General features: G+C 41.7%; 1 protein-coding gene across 1 annotated transcript in view; it reads right to left on the bottom strand.

Annotated features, from left to right (window-relative positions):
- The window catches only part of col27a1a (collagen, type XXVII, alpha 1a), a 250,288-nt gene that overhangs the window by 159,051 nt on the left and 71,232 nt on the right, over window positions 1–20,005 (bottom strand). The window contains exon 8 of the mRNA XM_029657740.2: window positions 17,035–17,079. Within this exon, the coding sequence (XP_029513600.1) occupies window positions 17,035–17,079 (45 nt within the window). The remainder of the gene's footprint in view (window positions 1–17,034; window positions 17,080–20,005) is intronic.

Genomic DNA, 20,005 nt, shown 5'->3' with positions numbered 1-20,005 from the left:
CTAGTGGTTAGAGCGTTGGACTAGTAACCAGAAAGTTGCAAGTTCAAACCCCCGAGCTGACAAGGTACAAATCTGTCGTTCTGCCCCTGAACAGGCAGTCAACCCACTGTTCCTAGGCCGTCATTGAAAATAAGAATCTGTTCTTAACTGACTTGCCTAGTTAAATAAAGGTAAAAAAAAAAAAAAAAAAAAATTAGAAATGTGTCATATCTGAAAATGTAGCTAGCTAGACTATCTTACACATATACAATATGGATGGACGCTTCTCCCTGTCACGGATGCCATGGTTGCCCTTAGTTTGAAGATGTAATCCGGAGACAGGTGTTTTCTCCATCTCCTTGGCTATCAAACTCTAATTCCGCTGATTTCAAAAATTGGTCCTCCAGAAAGTGGGGAGCAACACTTATGCAGTTCTAATAAGCAATATATTTATTTTAAAGCCTGTCACGACTTCCGCCGAAGTTGGTGCCTCTCCTTGTTTGGGCTGTGTTCGGCGGTCGTCGTCACCGGCTTTCTAGCTGACACCGATCCACTTTCTTTTTCCATTTGTTATTTCTTGATTGTACACACCTGGTTCCCATTACATTATTATTATTTCCCTATTTAACCCCCTGGTCCTCATTTTGTTTTGTGCATGATTATTCCTGGCCTTGTGTTAGTCTTTTGTGTTAGGGTTTGTTATCCCTGCGTGGATTTATTTGGCTGATTTATTTTTCAGAGTAAAGTACGTTATTTTACTCAGTTCTGTGTCCTGCGCCTGACTCCGTCCTCACCTCTGCACAACTGACACTTGACAAAGCCGCGTTAGACAGGATTACGTACACATACTAACCAGCTCAAATAGACAGAAGCATGCTATATGGCAGACCAATCCAAACTAATTTCTCGGCATGTCCAGCCCACACATTATCTCAGCCAATCATGGCTAGCAGGGAGGTTGCTGGCTTTTTCCATGGCCAAACCAACTAGGCTCGTAAAAAAAAAAATGTATTTACAGGTGGTATAGAAGTTTGTTATTAAGGCACATGAAAGTGCACGTTCCAGAAGGCATTTTTGGCCAAACACTCATTTTGATTTAAAAAAAAGGTTTCTGTTCAAACGGTTCTCTTGTGAGGTGGTGACCCGGGACATACGCATAGTTTCCTGAAATGAGTCACCTATGTCAATGTATGGCCTTTCTTTTGCATTTATTGGATGATGCAACAAAAATAAAAATAGAAAACATGACTTTTCATTTTAGATCTCCACAAACTTTAGTGTTTCCTTTCAAATAGTATCAAGAACATGCATATCCCTGCTTCAGGCCCTGAGCTATAAGCAGTTAGATTTGGGTATGTCTTTTTAGGTGGAAATTTAAATGAAGGGTTCGATTGGGTCTCTACTTGACACCAACAAACAGCCCCATAATATCTGGCCCTCTGCCCTCCCTAAATAGCGGCATTGAGCAGTTCAGCAGCCTTTTAGCTCTCCATAACTGGTTACAAGACTATTGCAGCTCTGTGGGTGTAATATTTATTAACAATTGTGATACCTTCTGGAAACAAAGCATGTATTATAAGAGGATGGGATCCACCCAAATCATTTGGGTTCCTGGATCCTTTTACAGCATTAAAGGGCTGAGTTGAGACAATGACCCAAGTCATGCTCATTTACTCTCTACCATTGTGTCACTGAGTTGTCATAATACTTCAGCAAATGTACAATATTCTAGTGGCGTTGGACGATACAATGTAAATAACCTTATTTTACGTCCCTCTTACTGTCCGTAATGCATCTGCTGATCCTACAGCCATTGTATGTAGTAATCATGTGCCTATGAACATGAGTTATACTGTTAGTGCTGAGGTAGTGTGCCCAAGTAGGACGTCCACTGTGTGCAGCTCACCCTGCACTCATTTTTTAAATTGTTTTATTTCACCTTCATTTAAACAGGTAGGCCAGTTGAGAACAAGTTCTCATTTACTACTGCGACCTGGCCAAGATAAAGCAAAGCAGTGCAACACAAACAACAACACAGAGTTACACACGGAATAAACAAACATACAGTCAATAATACAATAGAAAAAGTCTATATACAGTGTGTGCAAATGAGGTAGGATAAGGGAGGAAAGGCAATAAATAGGCCACAGTGGCGAAATAATATAGCAATTAAACACTGGAGTAATAGATGTGCAGAAGATGTGTGTGCAAGTAGAGTTACTTGGGTGGAAAGGAGCAAAATAAATAAAATAAATAACAGTATGGGGATGAGGTAATTGGATGAGCTATTTACAGATGGGCTATGTACAGGTGCAGTTATCTGTGAGCTGCTCTGACAGCTGGTTCTTAAAGTTAGTGTGGGAGATATGAGTCTCCAGCTTCAGTGATTTTGAACTGGAAGGAAAGGCGGCCAAAAGAGGAATTGGTTTTGGGGCTAACCAGTGAAATATCCCTGCTGGAGCGCGTGCTACGGGTGGGTGCTTCTATGGTGACCAGTGAGCTGGGATAAGGTGGGGTTTTACCCAGCAAAGTCTTATATATGACCTGGAGCCAGTGGGTTTGGTGATGAATATGAAGCAATGGCCAGCCAACGAGAGTGTACAGGTCGCAGTGGTGGGTAGTATATGGGGCTTTGGTGACAAAATGGATGGAATTGTGATAGACCCCATTCAATTTGCTGAGTAGAGTGTTGGAGGCTATTTTGTAAATGATATCGCCGAAGTCAAGGATCGGTAGGATAGTCAGTTTTACGGGGGTATGTTTGACAGCATGAGTGAAGGAAGGATGCTTTGTTGCGAAATAGGAAGCCGATTCTATATTTAATTTTGGAGTGGAGATGCTAAATGTGAGTCTGGAAGGAGAGTTTAAAGTCTAACCAGACACCTAGGTATTTGTAGTTGTCCACATATTCTAAGTCAGAACTGTCCAGAGTAGTGATGGTGGCCAGGTGCGGGCAGCGATCGGTTGAAGAATATGCATTAATTTTACTTACAGTTGGAGGCCATGGAAGGCTAGTTGTATGGCATTGAATTTCGTCTGGAGGTTAGTTAACATATAGAAGGGCCAGAGGTTTACAGAATGGTGTTGTAGAGGTGGATCAGAGAAACACCAGCAGCAAGAGCGACATCATTGATGTATACAGAGAAAAGAGTCGGCCCGAGAGACTGCCAGAGGTCCGGACAACAGACCCTCCGATTTAACACACTGAACTTTGTCGGAGAGGCAGTTGGTGAACCAGGCGATGCAGTCCTTTGAGAAACCAAGGCTTTTGATTCTGCCGATAAGAATGTGGTGAATGACAGAGTCAAAAGCCTTGGCCAGTTCGATGAATACAGCTGCACAGTATTGTCTCTTATCGATGGCGGTTATGATATCGTTTAGAACCTTGAGAGTGGCTGAGGTGCACCCATGACCAGCTCGGAAACCAGATTGCACAGCGGAAAGTTACGGTGGGATTCGAAATGGTCGGTAATCTGTTTGTTAACTTGGCTTTCGAAGACCTCAGGAAGGCAGGGTAGGATAGATATAGGTCTGTAGCAGTTTGGGTCTAGACTGTCTCCCCCTTTGAAGAGGGGGATGACCGTGGCAGCTTTCCAATATTTGGGGATCTCAGATGATACGAAAGAGAGGTTGAACAGGTTAGTAATGAGGGTTGCAAGAATTTTGGCGGATCATTTTAGAAAGAGAGGGTCCAGATTGTCTAGCCCTGCTGATTTGGAGGGGTCCAGATTTTGCAGCTCTTCCAGAACATCAGCTATCTGGATTTGGGTGAAGGAGAAATGGGGGAGGCTTGGGCAAGTTGCTGTGCGGGGTGCAGGACTGTTGACCAGGGTAGGGGTAGCCAGGTGGAAAGCATGGCCAGCCGTAGAAAAATCCTTAAAGAAATGCTCAATTATCGCGGATTTATTGGTGGTGACAGTGTTTTCTAGCCTCAGTGCAGTGGGCGGCTGGGAGGAGGTGCTCTTATTATCCATGGACTTTACAGTGTCCCAGAACCTTTTTGAGTTTGTGCTTCAGGATGCAAATTTCTGTTTGAAAAAGCTAGCCTTTCCTTTCCTAATAGCCTGTGTATATTGATTCCTAACTTCTCTGAAACGTTGCATATCGTGGGTGCTATTTGATGCTAATGCAGTACGCCACAGGATATTTTTGCGCTGGTCAAGGGCAGTCAGGTCTGGAGTGAACCAAGGGCTATATCTATTCCTGATTCTAAACTTTTTGAATGGAGCATGCTATTTAAGATGGTGACGAAATAATAACCAGGAATTCTCTACTGATGGAATGAGGTCAATACCCTTCCAGGATACCCGGGCCAGGTCGATTAGAAAGGCCTGCTCACTGAAGTGTTTCAGGGAGCATTTGACAGTGATGAGGGGTGGTCGTTTGACCGCAGACCCATTACGGACGCAGGCAATGAGGCAGTGATCGCTGAGATCCTGGTTGAAAACAGCAGAGATGTATTTGGAGGGTAGGTTGGTTAGGATGATATCTATGAGAGTGCCCGGGTTAAAGGATTGGGGGTTGTACCTGGTAGGTTCATTGATAATTTGTGTGAGATTGAGGGCATCAGGCTTAGATTGTAGGATTGCTGAGGTGTTAAGCATGTCCCAGTTTAGGTCACCTAACAACACAAGCTCTGAAGATAGAATGGGGGGTAATCAATTCACATATGGTGTCCAGGGCAAAGCTGAGGGCAGAAGGTGGTCTATAGCAAGCGGCAATAGCGTAGCCTAGTGGTTAGAGCGTTGGACTATTAACCAGAAGGTTGCGAGTTCAAACCCCCGAGCTGACAAGGTACAAATCTGTCGTTCTGCCCCTGAACAGGCAGTTAACCCACTGTTCCCAGGCCGTCATTGAAAATAAGAATGTGTTCTTAACTGACTTGCCTGGTTAAATAAAGGTAAAAAAATAAATAAAAATGGGTGTTGTATGTGGAGGAAGAGGGCTGCAGTAGATATCTCAGATAAGAGGGAGAGTGAGGCCTAAGTGGGTTTTATAAATAGGCAACAACCAGTGGGTCTTGCGAGAGAGATGACCAGTTTACAGAAGAGTATAGAGTGCAGTGATGTGTCCTATAAGGAGCATTGGTGGCAAATCTGATGGCCGAATTGTAAAGAACATCTAGCCGCTCGAGAGCATCCCTACCTGCCGATCTATAAATTATGTCTCCGTAATCTAGCATGGTTAATATGGTCCTCGGAATCAGGGTTAGTTTGCAGCTGGGGTGAAAAAGGAGTGATTACGATAGAGGAAACCAAGTCTAGATTTAACTTGAGCCTGCAGCTTTGATATGTGTTGAGAGAAGGACAGTGCACCGTCTAGCCATACTCCCAAGTACTTGTATAAGGTGACTATCTTAAGCTTTAAACCCTCAGAGGTAGTAATCACACCTGTGGGGAAAGGTGCATTCTTCTTATCAGCCCACGTTACCTTTGTTTTGGAGGTATTCAGAAAAACGTTAAAGGCTGAAAAAGCTTGTTGGACACTAAGAAATCTTTGTTGTTGGGCATTTAACACAAAATCCAGGGATGGGCCAGTTGAGTATAAGACTGTAGCATCTGCATATAAATGGAAGAGCTTCCTACTGCCTGAGCTATGTTGTTGATGTAAATTGAGAAGAGCATGGGGCCTAGGATCGAGCCTTGGTGTACACCCTTCGTGACAGGCAGTAGCTGAGACAGCAGATGTTCTGACTTTAGACACTGAATTCTTTGAGATAGGTAGTTAGCAAACCAGGCCAAAGACCCCTTTGAGACACCAATACTCATTACATTTACATTTACATTTAAGTCATTTAGCATTAGCCAGCCCAAAAGAATGGAATGGTCTACCGTATCAAAAGCTTTGGCCAAGTCAATAAAAATAGCAGGACAACATTGCTTAGAATCAAGGGCAATGACATCATTGAGGATGTTTAAGAATGCAGTGACACATCCATAACCTGAGCAGAAACCAGATTGCATACTAGAGAGAATACTATAAACATCAAGAAAGCCAGTCAGTTGATTATTGACAAGTTTTTCCAACACTTTAGATAAACAGGGCACAAAATAAATAGGCTTATAGCAGCTAGGATCAGCTTGATCTCCCCCTTTAAATAAATACCTAACTGCCTTCCAAGCAATGGGAACCTCCCCAGAGAGGAGAGAGGTTAAAAAGATCAGAGATAGGGTTGGGGATTTGTCACGTTCGTTTGTAGTAACGGACCAAGGCGCAGCGAATGTTGAGTTCCACATAATGTATTAATAGTGAAACAATAAAACAATAAACAAACCGTGACTACAGAGGTGCTACATACACTTACTCAAAATACAATATCCCACAAACACAGGTGGGAACAAACACTACTTAATAAATATGATCCCCAATTAGAGACAACGATTACCAGCTGCCTCTAATTGGGAATCATACAAATTAACAACATAGAAACATGAAAACTAGAACACCCACATAGAAATAATAAACTAGACTAACCCCCAGTCACTCCCTGACCTACTCCACCTTAGAAAATAAGGACTCTCTATGGTTAGGAAGTGACCGGATTATAGGAGCAGCAACCTTAAAGAAGAAAGGGTCTAAACCATCTGACCCAGATGTTTTTTGGGGGTCCTTTAGCACCTCAGACTCAGTGACCGCCTGCAGGGGGAAACTTTGTAGTGGGGCAGGGAAAAAAGAGGGAGGAGCGTCGGGGCGGGAGATGATGAAATGTTGAGTGGGCAAATAGAATTCCTGACTTAATGAATTGGTTCTTAAAGAGCTCAGCCATGTACTTCGTGTCAGTAACAACCACATCATCAACTTTAAGGGACATGGGCAGCTGTGAGGAGGAGGGTTTATTTTTCAGGTCTTTAACCGTTTTCCAGAACTTCTTGGGGTTAGACCCACTGAGAGAGAACTGCTCCTTAAAGTAACTAAGTTTGGCCTTCCGGAGAGCCTGAGTGCACTTCTTTCTCATTTGCCTGAACGAGAGCCATTCAACCATGAGTATGCGTGTGCTGAGCCTTTCGCCAAGTGCAATTCTGAGGTGGAGTAACTCTGTAAGATCACGGTTGAACAAAGGGCTGAACCTTTTTTTAATAATAATTTTCTTCGTGGGGGCGTGTTTGTTAACAATGTCACTGAAGACATCAAAAAAGGTCCAAGCCTCTTCACCAGAGTGGATCAAGCTGATTCTATACCATTTTACAGAGGCCAGGTCATAAATGAAGGCTTACTCATTTAAGTTTTTTAGCAAGTGTCTATGACAAATCAGGACAGAACGTTTCACTGAGCAACCATTACAAACACAGGTTGTAAAAGAGTGATCACTAAGGTCATTACAGAAAACACCAGACTGGTACCTATCAGGATTATTTGTGAGAATAATATCAAGGAGAGTGGCCTCTTCTGGGTATTTGGAGTCATACCTTGTGGGATTGGTAATAATCTGAGAAAGATTTTGGGAGTCCTATTGCTTTAGGACTTGGTCAGGTGATTTAAGCATGTCCCAGTTTAGGTCTCGTAGCAGGACAAATTCAGACTAGAGGTCGACGGATTAATCGGAATGGACGTTTAATTATGGCCGATTTCAAGTTTTCATAACAATCGGAAATCGGTATTTTTGGACACCGATTTGGCCTTTTTTTTTTTTACATTTATTTAATCTTTATATAACTAGGCAAGTCAGTTAAGAACACATTCTTATTTTCAATGATGGCCTAGGAACGGTGGGTTAACTGCCTTGTTCAGGGGCAGAACGACAGATTTTTACCTTGTCAGCTCAGGGATTCAATCTTGCAACCTTACAGTTAACTAGTCCAATGCTCTAAACACCTGCCTCTCATTGCACTCCACGAGGAGCCTGCCTGTTACGCGAATGCAGTAAGCCAAGGTAAGTTGCTAGCTAGCATTAAACTTATCTTATAAAAAACAATCAATCAATCATAATCACTAGTTAACTACACATGGTTGATGATACTACTAGTTTATCTAGCGTGTCCTGTGTTGCATATAATCGATGCGGTGCGTATTCGCGAAAAAGGACTGTCCTTGCTCCAATGTGTACCTAACCATAAACATCAATGCCTTTCTTAAAATCAATACACAGAAGTATATATTTTTAAACCTGCATATTTAGCTCAAATAAATCCAGGTTAGCAGGCAATATGAACCAGGTGAAATTGTGTCACTTCTCCTGCGTTCATTGCACGCAGAGTCACTGTATATGCAACAGTTTGGGCCGCATAATTTGCCAGAATTTTACTTAATTATGACATAACATTGAAGGTTGTGCAATGTAACAGGAATATTTAGACTTATGGATGCCACCCTTTAGATAAAATACGGAACGGTTCCATAATCCACTGAAAGAATAAACGTCTTGTTTTCGAGATGATAGTTTCCGGATTCGACCATATTAATGACCTAAGGCTCATATTTCTGTGTGCTATTATATTCTAATTAAGTCTATGATTTGATAGAGCAGTCTGACTGAGCAATGGTAGGCACCAGCAGGCTCGTAAGCATTCATTCAAACAGCACTTTTGTGCGTTTTGCCAGCAGCTCTTCATTGTGCTTCAAGCATTGAGCTATTTATGACTTCAAGCCTATCAACTCCTGAGATTAGGCTGGTGTAATCGATGTGAAATAGCTAGCTAGTTAGCGGGGTGCGCGCTAATAGCTTTTCAAATGTCACTCGCTCTGAGACTTGGAGTAGTTATTCCCCTTGCTCTGTATGGGTAACGATGTTTCGAGGATGGCTGATGTCGATGTGTTCCTTGTTCGAGCCCAGGTAGCGGCGAGGAGAGGGACGGAAGCTATACTGTTACACTGGTAATACTAAAGTGCCTATAAGAACATCCAATAGTCAAATGTATATGAAATACAAATGGTATAGAGAGAAATAGTCCTATAATTCCAATAATAACTACAACCTAAAACTTCTTACCTGGGAATATTGAAGACACATGTTCAAAGGAACCACCAGTTTTCATATGTTCTCATGTTCTGAGCAAGGAACTTAAAGGTTAACTTTTTTACATGGCACATATTGTACTTTTACTTTCTTCTCCAACACTTTGTTTTTGCATTATTTAAACCAAATTGAACATGTTTCATTATTTATTTGGGGCTAAATTGATTTTATTGATGTATTAAATTAACCTCTTAGTCCGCCCCATCCCGCATGCGGTATCGTTACTACAGCCTCAAGCTCATTAGCATAACGCAACATTAGCGATTTTTAAAAATCGCAAATGAAACTAAATAAATATGCCTGTTCTCAAGCGTATCCTTTTCTTAACAATCCTGTCGTCTCAGATTTTCAAAATATGCTTTAGAACCAGAGAAAATCACTAATTTGTGTAAGAGTGGTGATAGCTAGCTTAGCGTTAGCATTAGCATTTAGCACGCAACATATTCACAAAAACCAGCCAAGGAATCAAATAAAATAATTTACCTTTGAAGAACTTCAGATGTTTCAATGAGGAGACTCTCAGTTACATAGCAGATGTCCAGTTTTTCCTGAAAGATTCTTGTGTAGGACACATCGTTCCCTTTTGTTACTATGCATATGGCTACCGAAACTAACCGAAAATTCAGTCACCTACATGTCGAACTTTTTTCCGAATTAACTCCATAATATTGACTGAAACATGGAAAACGTTGTTTGAATCAATCCTGAAGGTGGTTTGTCATATTTCTCTCCGTTGAAAGCACCGTCCTTGTAGCCTGGTTTGTTCTGAGATTTGAATGGAAAAATACCGGGACCTGACTTTTGCGCACCAATTGCCACGCAGCCACCTAGCGGGACACCTGGTAAATGTAGTCTCTTATGGTCAATCTTCCAATGATATGCCTACAAATACGTCACAATGCTGCAGAGACCTTGGGGAAACAAGAGAAAGAGTCCGTTGATTCCTGTCGCATTCACAGCCATATAAGGCGATCATGGAAAACGTAGCCTCAGAAATCCTGTGCATTTCCTGGTCGGTCATACATCTTGGTTTTGCCCGAAACATTTGTTCTAAGGGACTCACAGTGAAAATCTTTGCATTTCTGGAAACGTAAGACTGTCTTCTTTCCAAAGCTATCAATTCCAAGCATATTCGAGCATCTTTTCGTGACAAAATATTGCGCTTAACCTCTTCAGTCGACCCTCTACTTTTTTGAACATTTTGTTAAAAATCGCGCAACATTTCAGCGCCCTGCTACTCATGCCAGGAATATAGTACGTTCATATGGTTAGAATGTGTGGATAGGAAACCCTCGGACGTTTTTAAAACTGGTTAAATCACGACTGTGGCTATTACATAACGTGCGTTACATCGGAAAGCGCAGGAAAACCTGATCACAGAAAATGGAAATAAATATCCTTGCGCCACTTCCAGCAATTGTTAACAGTGAGCCGAATTAGATAAGACCGAGCATTCAACTCCCACAGCATCCCCATGTTGTCTAGAGTCTTGTGAATTGAATCCTCTTTGATTCTTGGTTGAACCGAAAGAGGGGCACGACTTACCTCCGGTCTCCGCCCAGATCATTCCGGAAGAGCTCTCTCCTGAAATTTTTTCCAAGACGACAGCTAATGATTTCTACATCGCCTATGGATGATTTTTATCGCTTATTAACGTTTACTAATACCTAAAGTAGCATTACAAACGTATTTCGAAGTGTTTTGTGAAAGTTTATTGTCTACTTTTTGAATTTTAAAAATGACGTTACGTTGTGAAATCGCTGTTTTTTTCGTTTATCACACAGTCTACATATAACGATATCTTGGCTTTATATGGCCCGATTTAATCGAAATAAAGACCCAATAGTGTTTATGGGACATCTAGGAGTGCCAACAAAGAAGATGGTGAAAGGTAATGACTGTTTTCTATTTTATTGTGCGGTTTGTGTAACGCCGAAATGCTAATTATTTTGTTTACGTCCCCTGCTGTGCTTTTCTGTTGTAGTGTATTGGTGCATGCTATCAGATAATAGCTTCTCATGCTGTCGCCGAAAAGCATTTTAAAAATCTGACTTGTTGCCTGGATTCACAACGAGTGTAGCTTTAATTTGATACCCTGCATGTGTATTTTAATGAACTTTTGAGTTTTAACTAATACTATTAGCATTTAGCGTAGCGCATTTGCATTTCCAGAGCTCTAGTTGGGACGCAAGCGTCCCAAGTAGAGGCAAGAGGTTAAAACGGGCACGTCTTTTTATCCAAAAATGAAATACTGCCCCTATAGGACTAACAGGTTAAGTTAAAATAAGTCTTCATTCAGTATTGTTGTCATTGTCATTATTTCAAATAAATAAAATAAAAACATTGGCCGATGAATTGGTATCGGCTTTTTTTTGGTCCTCCAATAATCGGTATCGGCATTGAAAAACCATAATCGGTCGACCTCTAATTCAGACTTAGTGTAAGGGGCCAGGAGAGTGCTTAGGGTGCAGGTAGGGTACAGGCCAGCGCTGATGGAGGACGATAACACCCCATAACAGTCAACAAAGAGTTATTTGACAGTTTAATGCTTAAAATCAGCAAATCAAATTGTTTGGGGACAGACTTGGCGGGGACAACTGAGTACTGAAGGTGATCCTTGGAAAAAGATTACCACTCCCCAACTTTGGAAGATCTGTCTTGCCGAAAAAGGTTATAACCAGAAAGGTTAACATCAGTATTCAAAACACTTTTTCTTAAGCACGTCTTAGTAATGACCAACACATCTGGATTGGAGCTGTGAACCCACACTTTCAATTGATCCATTTTAGCTAATAATCTTCTAGTATTAACGTGCAGAAAACCCAGGATTTTACGAGAGCAGAAATCCGTGAAACAGATAGAGCACAAGTCAGAATTGGGGCTAGCAACAGTAGATGGGCCTGGGTGTACATGCACATTTCCAGATATCATCAACAGTAATACAATCAAGGCACAGCAGAGGACAGGGAAAGCTCTGCAGTGTTGATGTATGACATGAGAATGTGCATTAGATGGCAACAGGATCATATTATACAGCAATTTCATCAGGTAACATGAATACAAAGCCGGCGAGAGGTGGATAGAACAGGATGGGGGGCCAAAAGTCTGTGTAACCAATAGAGAGTCAGAGTCCCGAACAGTCTGTTCCACGGTAGGGTAAACAAGAAAGTTCATAGTCAACAAAGCATGCAGGAGTCATGAGGCAAATAGCAAAATAGCAAAATGAACAAGGAAAAAAACGACTTGGGGACAGCCATTGTAAGATCAGAGTCACTCGCCCCAACAGTGCGTGTGGCTGGAGGTAAGCAAAAGCTCAGTAGAGAGGGGGGAGTGTGGTGGGGGTACCTGTACCAGACAGGGGGAGACAAGCCAGGGCAGCAGCTAATGGAGATCCATAATCAATACAAATACAAATAACAGCTTTTTGGTCTTTTGATTGAGGAACCATTAACACATATTTTTAACTTGACAATTAAATATAATACTATCCCTAGAGTTTGGATGGCGGCCCATGTGCTTCCTTTACATAAAGGCAGTGACCCAAGTGATCTAAATAATTAGCGTCCCATTCCCAAACTATCTTAGTACCATCTCTGCTACTTCTATGATTTTAAATGATCTCGTAAATTGTTTAGATATGAAGAAACACTGTGCTGCCCTCTTCATTGACCTGTCCAAGGCATTCGACACTGTGGATCACACCTTACTTATTCAGAGACACTGTCTTGGATTACAACACTTAGATGACAGGGTTGATTAATGCTGGAGACACCGCATGTATCCTTAGAGTTGGGCAAATCATCCTTTTCCTACCAGGCCCCTATCATGTGTAATAATCTCCTAGTAACATTTCATTTGGATGTGTTGTTGTCTGTGGGTCAGTTTAGTAGAAAGGCTAAGGATTTTTACATTGATCAATGTGTTTGTTTTGTTTGATTGTTTACTGTGTATATAATACTTGCTATTTAAGTTTGTGTTTTAAATGGTATAAAATGTTATTTTCTCTATTGTTCCCAGGGCACATTTGTGTTTTTCCCTAGTTAAATAAAAGTTCATAAGAATTTGATCCAATCAGGGCTTGGCATGGGAGATGGGATGGGCAGGTTGAAATCTAATTTCTTACAATGCAAACGTGTTCATGTAGAACTTCCTTCGACGTGCATAGCCCCTGCACAGTGCACACAGCCTCCTATTGAAGGCTTCCCCATTCATTTGGCTCGGGCCTATGCATACAGCAGAGCCTCAGAGAAGTATAGCTGAGGAGAGGTGAAAGGAGGAGCCCTCTGCCAACCCCCATCAACATTAAATCAGTAAGGGGGTTCGAAGATATGGTATGGGAGGGTCGGGTTTGTCATTAGATGCTCCAGTCTTATGCTCTTTGCTCTGGTAATACATCACATTGCATCATGCAAAACAGAGTTATTACTCAATCACTGTTTGCCTCATCATTCAGACAGAAAAAAGCATTTGTTAATCTTGTCCATGCAAAAATAGTCTTAGACTGGGGAAGTAGGGGTGGAGGAGGACACAAACACACTCTCCTCATGCCTCAAGAAACTCCATCCATTGACGTCCCTTCCACAGTTTTTCTCTCTAAGGCCATTTTCCTCAAGAGGACTCCTTGCAATTAGGCTGAAAATAGCCTTGATATGTTACGGACGCTCTAGAACCTTAAATAGCCTTGATGTATTACGGACGCTCCAGAACCTTAAATAGCCTTGATGTGTTACGGACGCTCCAGAACCTTAAATAGCCTTGATGTGTTACGGACGCTCCAGAACCTTAAATAGCCTTGATCTGTTACGGACGCTCCAGAACCTTAAATAGCCTTGATGTGTTACGGACGCTCCAGAACCTGGGAATTCAGGTATTACATTTATTGTAAAATTACATTTTTAGGGGGGACTAATATATACATGTTCTAATGGTATCAGGTATTTGTGAAAATATTTTGTGTTAAAATAAAGTACATTTTATATGCTTAATTTGCATAAACATACGGTGTATTTGCAATATGAATAAATTAACATAAAGGGGTGGAACAGGGCTGCAAACGCCAAAAACTTGCACTGTCTAGGCTTACCTGCACTCACCACGTTCTGTTGCCTAATTCAGCAAGTGTGTCAATAGCAGTATACCATCAGATTAAAAATCAACCCGCTTGACTCTATATTACATCTATCTTTACATACATTTTTCATTTACATTTGGGTCATTTAGCAGACGCTCTTTTCCAGAGCTCATATCCAGAGTGACTTACAGTCGTGAATGTATACATTTTCCTACTCCCTTCATACTATACATTTGTCACTCCTTCTCCGGCCTCTAGGTCACCAGGCTGCTCATTGTGGCACACACCTGTCACCATTGTTATGCACACCTGAGCTTCATCAGACTCACTTGGACGCCATCACTTCCCTGATTACCTTCCCTAAATATGTCACTCCGTTTGGTTCCTTCCCCAGTCATCATTGTTTCTGTTCCAGTGTCATGTATGTGTGTTGTTTGTGTTTTCTTGTTTGGTATTATGTTACGTTTATTTATTAAAACACTCACTCCCTGAACTTGCTTCCCGATTCTCAGCGCACACGTTACAACATTGTTTGCGAGTTCAGACATAATAGCACTATAAACTGAGTGTTGATTTCAGCACATTTAATTTGTAAACATTTCAACTGTATTAAATTATAACTTTTTTTTCAATTGGGCAAAAAAATCAACACACATCAAAATAATGTTACCTTCTCTTTCTTGTGATGTAATTTCCAAGACCATGCATTAAATCCCTGATGAAGCTTTAGCGTTGTTATAGATGCAACGGAAAGACAATATATTCCATTTTGACAGGTCATTACAAACATGTCTGTGGTTGTAACGTTAAAGGGAAAAAAACGACAGGCACAAAGCAAGAGTAAGAAAGAGTCGCAATAAAGTGAAAATAATCAATCCAGTGAGATTTAAGTGACAAGTGGATTTTGCACCCCTCAAACACAGAAATAGATGAATGAAAAAGACAGATGCTGAGGTGGGAGGGGAATGCGCATTGCTACTGTTGTGTGTTCCTTGGGTTGAATCAGTATAGTGCTGCTATACAGTGATATGGTGTGAGTGGCTGTGTCTGTGTTGGATGGTGTGAGTGGCTCTGCTCTTGCAGCTGGAACAGCCCAGCCAGTCAGATCTGGCTGCCTCCAGGCATGTTTGGCTCAGCCATTTACCAACTGCTGAAAAGGGGCTGGAACTCCCAAGAGTCGATAATGGACCAGGAATCAATCTGATTGATCGATGCTTTAGCATGCCAAATCATCATCCGTTACCATGGTCGCCATAGCACTTTTGCTATCCCATAATACAGTCCATAATTTGGGCTGTTGGACATTGACGGAGAGTGGCAGACTGAGGCGAGACATAATGGGTTGGAGTTGCTCTGGTCTTGGAGGTATTTTTTGCATCATGGGTCATTGATACGAGCTTTCCTATGGGACTGTAGCAGAGACATTTTGACAGAGCGACAATGCGAAGATGTTTCCAAAACAAACTGCATAATTCCAAATATCCAGCACAACATTTGATTGCCAAAAGCAATTGCTTTGCAAATACACAATGTTAACTTTACACCAGTCGTGTAAAGTACTTAAGTAAAACTACATTAAAACCTCTTAAGGATCGAACACTTTTTTTCAATTTTCGTCTAAAATGACATACCCAAATCTAACTGCCTGTAGCTCAGGAACTGAAGCAAGGATATACATATTCTTGATACCATTTGAAAGGAAACACTTTGAAGTTTGTGGAAATGTGAAATTAACGTAGGAGAATATAACACATTAGGTCTGGTTAAAGATAATACAAAGAAAAAAATCATATATTTTTTAATCATCTTTGAAATGCAAGAGAAAGGTAACAATGTATTATTCCAGGTTAGATGCAATTTCGATATTTTTTGCATTGTATGTGCAACAGTTTTGACTGATCCAATGAACCATTGCATTTATGTTCAAAATGTTGAATCAAGTCTGCCCAAATGTGCCTAGTTGGTTTATTAATACATTTTCAATTTCAAAACTGTGTACTCTCCTCAAACAATAACATGGTGCTTCTACACCTGCATTGCTTGCTGTTTGGGGTTTTAGGCTGGGTTTCTGTACAGCACTTTGTGACATCAGCTGATGTAAGAAGGGCTTTATAAATAAATGTGATTTGATTTGACATAGTATTCTTTCACTGTAACAGCTACTGTAAATTGGACAGTGCAGTTAGATTAACAAGGATTTAAGCTTGCTGCCCATATCAGATATGTCTATGTCCAGGGAAATGTTCTTGTTACTTACAACTTCATGCTAATCACATTAGCCTACATTAGCTCAACCATCCCACGGGGGGGGGACATTGATCCTGTGGTTAAAGTAATACTTAAGTAATACTATTTCTATTTTTGACAAGTTTTACATTTGCTTTACTACATTCCTAAAGAAAATAATGTACTTTCTACTCCATACATTTTCGCTGACACCCAAAAGTACTACTACATTTGGAATGTTTAGCAGGACAGGAAAAATGTCCAATTAACAATCTTAAAGAGAAAATCCCTGGTCATCCCTACTGCATCTGATCTGGCAGACTCACTAAACACAAATTTGTAAATTATGTTGGAGTGTTGGAGTGTGCCCCTGGCTATCAGTACATTTAAAAACAAGAAAATTGTGCTGGCTGGTTTGCTTAATATAAGGAATTTGATATTATTTATACTTTTACTTTTCCTACTTAAGTATATTGAAAACCAAACACCTTTATACTTTTACTCAAGTAGTATTTTACTGGGTGACTTTCCCTTCTCTCAAGTATGACAGTTTTACTCAAGTACCACTGCTTTATACCCACATAAGTAAGCGTTGGCCTTATGCACATCATAAAAGGAGAGGTTTTGAAATGAGTGAAGTATTGTGACCGGCTAAAGTAAAATGAGGGATTAGGGATATTTTTGTTATCTCCGCATTTATGTACTATCAAAACAGTGCCTTTTGTGTTTGTATGTAGAGGTAACATGGCATGTGGTAACCAGTTATAACTGAGTTTTTACTGGATATGAACTACTTAATACTCACAGGCTCTCCTGTGTGACCAGGTGGACCAGGATGCCCTCTCTGTCCCTGAGGAGAGAAACACAAAGAAATGAGTACCACGCATAGAGACAAATTGAGAGAGAGCAAGTGAGAAATTATAGATTGAAACAGTTCAAGAAATGAGGTAAAATCTGAGAGAACACTGAAGAATTATGAAAGGGCACACGCAGCGAGTACTGCAGTCACGGAACACTAGCTAACACTGTACTCCCTGTTCTTCTTGTTCACCCACATATCTACACACGACCCTAACTCAATCACCAAGTTTGCTGACGACATGATAATGGTAAGCCTGATTACTAACAACGGCACGACTGTCTACAGGGAGGGCTAGAGCCTTGGTGGAGTTGTGTCAGGAAAATAAAAAACAACGGAGCTGATAGTGGACTACAGGAGACAGAAGAGGAAATATGACCCCATCCACATCGATGGGGCACAGTGGAGAGGGTCAAGAGCTTCAAGTTCCTTGATGTGCACATCACTGAGGACCTGCAATGGTCCCACCACACCGACACCATGGTGAAGAAGGCACAACATCAGGTAGCTGTAGAAATGTGGCATGGCCTATAAGAACCTTACAAACGTCTATAGATGCACCATTGAGAGCATTCTGTCAGGCAGCATCATAGCCTGGTACAGCAACTGCACGGCCCTCAACCTAATGGTTTTCCAGTGGGTTGTGGGGTCAGCTCAATGCATCACCGGAGGCACACTGCCTGCCCTCCACTCTGTGTCAAAGGACGGCCAAGAAGTTCATCAAGGACCTCAGCCATCCGAGTCATGATCTGTTCACTCTGCTACCATTTAACAGAAAGAGACAGTACAGGTACATCAAAGCCGAGACCGAAAGACTGAAAAACAGGCCATCAAACTGTTGAACAGTCATCATGCCATCTCCTGTAGTAAGTAGTACTCCTGTAGTAAGTAAGAGACACATATAGACTCACTCAGTAACACAAAACCCATACACACAAGCTCACACACCTCATACTCAAATATACTTCCTAATTAATAATGGCGCCGGAGGGGATGGCTGTTGTTTTCTTAGCGTTGTTTGTAACTCATTTTGTGCATAATGTTGCTGCTATTGTCTCTTATGACCCAAAAGAGCTTCTGGATGTCAGAATAGCAATTACTCACATTGAACTGGACAAAGATTTTCTTTAATGAGTCCGACGCGAAGGAAATACTATTTTGTCCAAACAGGGCCCAAGTCCCCATCATCAGCGTGAAGAAAAGACTAAGGAAAAGGGGGAGGAGGTGGACTCCCTTGGAAGAATTTGCAGACGAGTAGGTAAACCACCACTACTCTCCGTATTATTGGCTCACGTGCAATCATTGGAAAACAAACTGGACGATCTACGATTAAGACTATCCTAACAATGGGACATTAAAAACTGTCATATCTTATGTTTCACCGAGATGTGGCTGAACGATAACGCGGATAATAAAGAGCTGGCTGGCTTCACCGTGCATCGGCAGGACAGAGAAGCTATGTCTGGTAAGACAAGGGGCGGGGGCGTGTGTCTATTTGTCAATAACTGCTGGTGCGCAATGTCTAATATTAAAGAAGTCTTGTGGTATTGCTCACCTGAGGTAGAATATCTTATGATAACCTGTAGACCACAATATTTACCAAGAGAGTTCTCATCTATATTATTCGCAGACGTTTATTTCATGCCAGAAACCGATCCTGGCACTAAGACTGCACTCAATAAGCTCTGAAAGGCCATAAGCAAACAAGAAAATGCTCATCCAGAAGCGGCGCTCCTACTGGCCGGTGACTTTAAAGCAGGCAAACTTGAATCCGTTTCACCTAATTTCTACTCTCATGTCACGAGTAACCAGAAGAAAAAAAACTCTAGACCACCTTTACTTCCACACACGGAGACGCATAAAAAGCTCTCCCTCACACTCCACTTGGCAAATCTGACAATAATTAAATCCTCCTGATTCCTGCTTACAAAACCTAAAGCAGGAAGTACCAGTGACTCACACAATACGGAAATGGTCAGATGACACGGATGCTATGCTACAGGACTGTTTTGCTAGCACAGACTGAAATATGTTCCGGGACTCATCCAATGGCATTGAGGAGAATACCACCTCAGTCACCAGATTCATCAATAAGTGCTTCGACGACGTCGTCCCCACAGTGACCGTACGTACATTTCCCAACCAGAAGCCATGGATTTCAGGCACCATCCACACCGAGCTAAAAGCTAGAGCTTCTGTTTTCAAGGAGCGGGACAATAATCCGGACACTTATAAGAAATCCTCTATGTTTTCAGACAAACCATCAAACAGGCAAAGCGTCAATACAGGACTACGATTGAATCCTGCTACACTGGTTCTGACGCTCGTCGGATGTGGCAGGGCTTGAAAAATATTACAGACTACAAGGGGAAACTCAGCCACGAGCTGCCCAGTGCCACGAGCCTAACAGACAAGCTAAATGCTTTTTTGTGCTTACATCGATGCAAGCAACACTGAAGCATGCATGAGAGCACCAGCTGTTCTGTGCGACAGTGTGATCACGCTCTCCGTAGCCAATTTGAGAAAGACCTTTATACCGGTCAATATTCACAAAGCCGTGCATGATATGAGTACCGATCCTGGTAATCTAGACGGATTACCAGGTAGGGTACTCATATCATGCGCGGATCAACTGGCAATGTTCTTCAACCTCTCCCTGACCAAGTCTGTAATACCTACATGTTTTAAACAGGCCACCATAGTCCCTGTGACAAAGAAAGCGAAGGTAACCTCGCTAAATGGGCTCCTGAGTGGCGCAGCAGTCTAAGGCACTGCATCTCAGTGCTAGAGACGTCACTACAGACCCTGGTTCGATCCCAGGCTGTATTACAACCGGGAGTGCCATAGGGTGGCTCATAATTGGCACAGTGTCATCCAGGTTAGGGGAGGGTTTTGGAACCTGTTCTCTTCACTATTT

This window comes from Oncorhynchus nerka, linkage group LG4 (assembly GCF_034236695.1).
Source record: "Oncorhynchus nerka isolate Pitt River linkage group LG4, Oner_Uvic_2.0, whole genome shotgun sequence".
In the NCBI taxonomy this organism is placed as follows: Eukaryota; Metazoa; Chordata; class Actinopteri; order Salmoniformes; family Salmonidae; genus Oncorhynchus; species Oncorhynchus nerka.
This window is presented reverse-complemented; position numbering and strand designations above follow the sequence as displayed.